Source organism: Chanodichthys erythropterus, chromosome 12 (genome assembly GCF_024489055.1).
Source record: "Chanodichthys erythropterus isolate Z2021 chromosome 12, ASM2448905v1, whole genome shotgun sequence".
NCBI classification, from domain to species: domain Eukaryota; kingdom Metazoa; phylum Chordata; class Actinopteri; order Cypriniformes; family Xenocyprididae; genus Chanodichthys; species Chanodichthys erythropterus.
The window spans coordinates 11215042-11221532 of record NC_090232.1 but is presented as its reverse complement, the minus strand read 5'-3'; the positions used below and the strand labels follow the sequence as shown (position 1 = coordinate 11221532).

Below are 6491 nucleotides of genomic sequence, written 5' to 3'. Positions count from 1 at the left end.
TGTCATTACTGTTTTCATGTTTATTTGCAATATATATATATACAGTCAAAACCAAAATTCATTCAGACACCTTGAACATTTCATTCATTAATACAGTATATTCACTATAGTTTAAAAAAAAAAAAGGTAAAATATGGCAAGATCTCAGTTAAACTGTCAGAAAACAATTAAGCAGGTCAAAGTGTCTGAATAATTTTTGGTTTGACTGTATATATATATATATATATATATATATATATATATATATATATATATATATATATATATATATATATATATATATATATATATATATATAGAGAGAGAGAGAGAGAGAGAGAGAGAGAGAGAGAGAGAGAGAGAGAGAGAGAAAGTGTGGTGTAATGGTTCTGTTAAAAAAAAAAATGAAACAATTTCAACATCATAGGATAATGCTGGAAAAGTACACAAAATGTATCACTTAATATACCTATTAGTCAAAACTAGCATTGCTTTTTAGGTCTCAGATACTATGATACAGTACAAAATGCCAGTTTTAATCAAAAAGCCATCATTTAATCATGTGCACAGATAATACAAATGAAAATAGTATACATCAGCATCATTCAAGAAGTGCTTTGCAGTTTTACAGGTACATGAACACTTTATATTAATATATTAAAGGGTTAGTTCACCCAAAAATGAAAATTATGTCATTAATTATTCACCCTCATGTTGTTCCACACCCGTAAGACCTTCGTTCATCTTCAGAACACAAATTAAGATATTTTTGATGAAATCGATGGCTCTGTGAGGCCTGTATAGCCAGCAATAACACTTCCTTTTTCAATGCCCATAAAGCTACTAAAAACATATTTAAAACAGTTCATGTGACTACAGTGGTTCAAGCTTAATATTATAAAGTGATAAGAATACTTTTTGTGCACCAAAAATAACAAAATAGCGACTTTATTTCACAATATCTAGTGATAGGCGATTTCAAAACACTGCTTCATGAAGCTTGACAGCTTTATGAATCTTTTGTTTCGAATCAGTGATTTGGAGTGCGAATCAACTGCCAAAGTCACGTGAACTATTGAAGTTTCAAAACACTTATGACGTAACGAAGCCTTGTTTACTGAAATCATGTGACTTTGGCGCTCTGAACCACTGATTCTAAACAAAAGATTCATAAAGCTGTCAGGCTTCATGAAGCAGTGTTTTAACAATCGCCCGTCACTAGATATTGTGAAATAAAGTCACTATTTTGTTAGTATTGGTGCACAAAAAACGTATTCTTGTCGCTTTATAATATTAGGATTGAACCACTGTAGTCACATGAACTGTTTTAAATATGTTTTTAGTAGCTTTCTTGGCATTGAAAATGGGAGTGTTATTGCTGGTGATGAAGGCCTCACTGAGCCATCGGATTTTATCAAAAATATCTTAATTTGTGCTCTGAAGATGAACGAAGGTCTTACAGGTGTGGAACATGAGGGTGGGTAATAAATGAGAGGATTTTCATTTTTGGGTGTACTAACCCTTTAATAACTTGTCAGCAGAAAAACAGAAAGCACTCAGATTGTGTTTTTAAAAAATGTAGTTTGTAAATGGCGAGTGGTGAATGTTCCTTTAAATGCAACAATGTTACATTTTCATTCAAATGCTTTTTTCAGCCAGTTCTTATTCTCAGACTGACAGATCTCAGAAAACGCCATATGGCATTGCAGTATTTATGGCCGATGAAAGAGTTTCTTTCATTTATTCCATCAAGAGTCTCTCTGCCTCTCCCAAAGCTCTCTCCATTTCCTCCACATCCAAAGTGAACAATGCCCTCTCCTGCTGGAGCTTTTCATGCGCTTCCGTCAGGTCCCTCATGGTGTTCTGCACTTCCTGGAAGCAAACCGTGATTGACAATATTCTCACTGAAGCCATTCTAGGTCATGCCATATTCTAGTAGTTTTGGAGAGGCACACTCAATAACATTTAGAAGGATTTGAACATTTCAAATGAATATTTTATTGGCTGTGGACCTGGTGTTATGATTAATTATACAGCCTCTAGCCCAGCAGAGCAAAATGTGTGTAATTTCATCCTCATATAAATCAGTCTTAGTGAAACATTTGTATTAATGCCTGGTCAGTGCCGCAGGACATTCAAATCAGGATAAATAACCCAGAATTTTTGAATATTAAAAGCAAAGAATACTGATACTCACCAGTAAATTTGCCTCATGCTCTTGTGCCGTCTCACTGAACAGTTTCAGCTCAGTCAGGAGATTTTGGGAAACAGTCTGTTGGGAAACAGACAAAAAATGAATAATTAATTGAGGGCCAATGTCTGTGACTCTGGTTTAACACTAGCCCTGCGCTCTCAGGACTGATTCTCCAGGGAACACATGCTATAGACTAGAACTACACTTCATCTGTATTTAAGAATGTAGTCTTGTATGTCTGCTTTTACAGTAATCAGACCATACAAGTAAATAATCTGGTGTGACGGCACTACAGATTATTGTACAATATGGCTGATTATATAATCGATCCCTATTATGTGCCTGCAGTGACCGTTAGTCCATTTATCAGCACCTCCTATTGCAAAAAGGCCAAGAATCAAAGAAAAAAGCCAACAATTTTTTTTTGTTTTTTTCTGAAAAATGTGATGAATTACTAAAATCAAACAGACTTTTCACATTTGCATAATCTTCTATGCAAATTCCGTTGTTTATAGTATTGTAAAATGAAACTGAAACACCTGGAGCCCGTTTAAATAAGGAGGTTCAACCAACTCTGAGTTGAAACTTGAACTCTGAGTTGACTTACCCTGAAATGGGAAACTGTTTTCGGTTTCAGAACAGCTGAATTGAGTTAGTTCAGTCGACTCAGAGTACGTTGACTCTGAGTTAAGCGCGTGCACCACGACTATGAAAAGCCATCATCAATGGAGCTCTGATATTACGATTCACCATGACAACAGCACGTGACAAACTGATGTCCGCAAGAAAATGACGTCTGAGTCAATGCAAGTTTAATTCTTATCACTGTTATAATATCAAAGGTGAAAACTGTCAGAATGGTAAGTTATTGAACTAATATTCATTTTCATGGTATCCCACATGCAAAAAAAAGGAATGTTTTTTTTGCAAATTATATTATTTTTACCATGTAGGCTAAAAGTAGCAGTTCTTTGCAATAAGTGTAAATAGTAATTAGATGCTATTTATATTTTATACTGGCAGATACATACTATTAACCTCAGTATTGTAAATTAACAGGATGCAATAATAACAGAGTGTAAATTATTTTATCATTAAAGGGATAGTTCACCCAAAAATGAAAATTTGATGTTTATCTGCTTACCCCCAGGGCATCCAAGATGTAGGTGACTTTTTTTCTTCAGTCGAACGCAAATTATGATTTTTAACTGCAACCGCTGCCGTCTGTCAGTCAAATAATAGCAGTGATTGGGAACTTGAACAATAAGAGTCAAAAAAACTTCCATAGACAAGTCCAAATTAAACCCTGCGGCTCTTGACGGCACATTGATTTCCTAAGACACGAAACGATCGGTTTGTGCGAGAAACCGAACAGTATTTATATAATTTTTTACCTCTAAATCACCACTATGTCCAACTTCGTTCAACTTCCGGTTAGTGAGGTCTGATCACGCTCTGACAACGGAAGTGATGTCTCGCGCTCATTGAAGTATATGGGCGAGACATCACTTCCGTCATCACAACGCGTTTTTTGACCTCACTAACAGGAAGCTGAACGTAGTTGGACAAAGTGGTGTATTAGAGGTAAAAATTATATAAATAATGTTCGGTTTCTCGCACAAACCGATCGTTTCGTGTCTTAGGACATTAATGTGTCGTCACGAGCCGCAGGTTTTAATTTTGATTTGTCTAAGCAAGTTTTATTTACTGTTATAGTTGAAGTTCCCAATCACTGCTATTATTTGACTGACAGACGGCAGCGGTTGCAGTTAAAAATCATAATTTGCGTTCGACTGAAGAAAAAAAGTCACCTACATCTTGGATGTGCTGGGGGTAAGCAGATAAACATCACATTTTTATTTTTGGGTATCCCTTTAAACACTCGTTAGGCAATTTCCTTCCACTTTTAGAACATTTTCTTAATTTTTATTGAAAATAAATGCCTTTCTGATGTGATGGGGAAAAGAGCGAGCTCGGCAGAAGGCGGATTTGAACCCAGTCAATCGTGCCACAAGGTAATTCTCCGCGCCCAACACGCTACTGCTTACACCACATCCATCAAGCACAGTAGGGAATCCCATGATATTGCAGCCCAAACCACACCCATGCTTCACTCTGGGCAGCAACAGTCTGGGCCTCTTTATTAAGCCTCTTTGTGGCTGTTCAACACCGTAAATCCCGCAGTGAAGTTGGACTCATCAGAAAACCATGCTGACATTGGCACGAGTGACCAAAGGTTTGCCTATAGCAACTTGACCATGAATATTGGAGCTCCCGACAAATAGTTTTGGTGGAAACAGGAGAGTCAGGATGCGCATTTAAAGGGTTAGTTCACCCAAAAATGAAATTTCTGTCATAAATGACCTCTTGGCTGAATTAAAAGAATTATATTTTTGCAGTAAAGTCTAGTAGGTTCTATATTTTTACATTTTGAATGTATTACTTTAAATTGTGTGTTGAATTCATGTTTATAAAAGAGACGCTGTAGACGGTGACGTCACATCATGACCGTTACAGCATCTGAAGAAATTTTGCACGTTCAAAGTCTAGTGTGACCGTAGCTTAAGACCTTTGTTCATCTTCAGAACACAAATTAAGATATTTTTAATGAAAGCCGAGATTTTTTTTTTTTTTATCTCCCATAGAAAGCAACGAAATTACCACATTCAAGGTCCAGAAAAGTAGTAAAGACATTGTTAAAATAGTCAACATGACTACAGTTCAACCTTGTCCAACTTCAGATTTCAACAAAAATATCTTAATTTGTGTTCTGAAGATGAACGAAGGTCTTACGGGTGTAGAACAACATGAGGGTGAGTGATTAATGACAATTTTCATTTTTGGGTGAACTAACCCTTTAATCGTGATCATTCATTTGACAGCATTAAATGTGTATGTAATTAATAGGATACAAAAGTATTTAATTAAAAAATAGCATTCATATAAATAAACAAAATAAATAATATAAAAATATACAAAAACAGAAAACAAAATGAGTTACCATAACTTCTTTTCTTTGTTCTTCCTTCTGTTGTGCTGTCTGACCCAACTTTTCCCCTGAAACTGAATTTGAGGCCATTTAGATTACAACTTGACAGAAAACACTGCTCTTCTTCATGCGTCAATCCAATCCAGCAATAAAATAAATCCTCACCTGGGTCAAGTTTTTCTGCAACAAGAAGGACATGGCAGTCTCGCAGCTGTTTTTGAAATTCTCGATTTTCTCCTTGGAGGTCTGTGCATCGCTGCTCCAGTTCAGTCATCGTTTCCTTCAGAAACATGATTGTTTGGAGTATTAAATGTATTTGACTCTACCAGCTTCAGTAAATATTCTTAAATATCACTTTGATTAATTTGTCTTTAATGTGTTGGGCAAAAGATTTAAAAAATCAAGCGTAATCACCTTTATTTCTTCAAGCTGTCTCTGCAGGTCTTCATTTGTTGCAGTCAAGACTCGATTCTGCTCTCTTACATCGTTTTGTTGCCCATATCTTGTGGTTGGCCTAAGAAAATCAAAATAGTACGCATTTCCTTTTTAAACAGACTGGACTATCATAATAGTAGTAACTACATTTTTATTTGATGGACAGACAACATGGTACTTACGCTTTCAGAGTCCTGTGCTGGTTCTTCCTGAAAAAAATAAAATAAAATATATATTTAAAAAAAAAAAAAAAAAAGAAACCATGTATTTAGGGAAAATGAAATGTTTGCAGAACGTTTAAATAAAGATGCCCACTTATTGTCCGTGTCGTTCTTGACATGTGCGGCTCTGGATGTCACACAGGGCTGTGCAGAAATCGCCGTGTCTTTCATCTGAACTCTCTTCATGACTGAATGCAGCTTTCTGGAGAAACAGAGAATCGCATTTAACGTTACAGCCTTTAGTATTTAAGAGGAATATTATGAAATATAATTACACTAAAACTTCGACTGCCTGAATTACATTAACATTGTGTGAAGAAATTATGTTTGGTTGATATCAAAATTATGTATTTCTGAAATAAGTATATGGTCGCACTGTATGTATGTCACATTTCGCTTCTGTCAATTGTCAACTTTTTCTAACCGTGAATGCAACGCGATTTTCTACTAAAAGATCTCACGTCGTTAATCGACGGTAATTAAAAAATGATTTTAAAATATGTGTGAATGTGTAATACACTTACCACACTTAGCTAATATCAATCTGCAAATAACGTTTTAAAAGTCCCGATTTAATTCAGCGCCATGAATTTTCAAAATAAACAACGTCACTTCCGCCTCCTTTACAAACCCAGATCAGTAGTTTTGAGTGAGATTAATTTATAACGTTGAA

General features: G+C 35.5%; 1 protein-coding gene across 1 annotated transcript; it reads right to left on the bottom strand.

Moving 5' to 3' along the window:
* Positions 1 to 1401: 1401 nt before the first annotated feature.
* knstrn (kinetochore localized astrin (SPAG5) binding protein) lies at positions 1402 to 6414 on the bottom strand. Its single transcript, XM_067405071.1, has 8 exons — positions 6343 to 6414; positions 5913 to 6020; positions 5780 to 5806; positions 5577 to 5676; positions 5328 to 5442; positions 5175 to 5236; positions 2177 to 2251; positions 1402 to 1851 (listed from the first exon to the last, which is right to left on the bottom strand). The coding sequence occupies exons 2-8, from the start codon at positions 6002 to 6004 to the stop codon at positions 1720 to 1722; spliced, it is 603 nt and encodes a 200-aa protein (XP_067261172.1). The 5' UTR covers positions 6005 to 6020; positions 6343 to 6414; the 3' UTR covers positions 1402 to 1719.
* Between the last annotated feature and the right edge of the window lie 77 nt (positions 6415 to 6491).

Coding starts and splice junctions, on each gene's coding strand:
- knstrn (XM_067405071.1), bottom strand. CDS start 6,004: ATGAAGAGAGTTCAGATGAAAGACACGGCGATTTCTGCACAGCCCTGT. Junction 2,252..5,174: donor AACAAAGAAAAGAAGTTATG/GTAACTCATTTT, acceptor GTTTCCCAACAG/ACTGTTTCCCAAAATCTCCT. Junction 1,852..2,176: donor AGCATGAGGCAAATTTACTG/GTGAGTATCAGT, acceptor GTTTGCTTCCAG/GAAGTGCAGAACACCATGAG.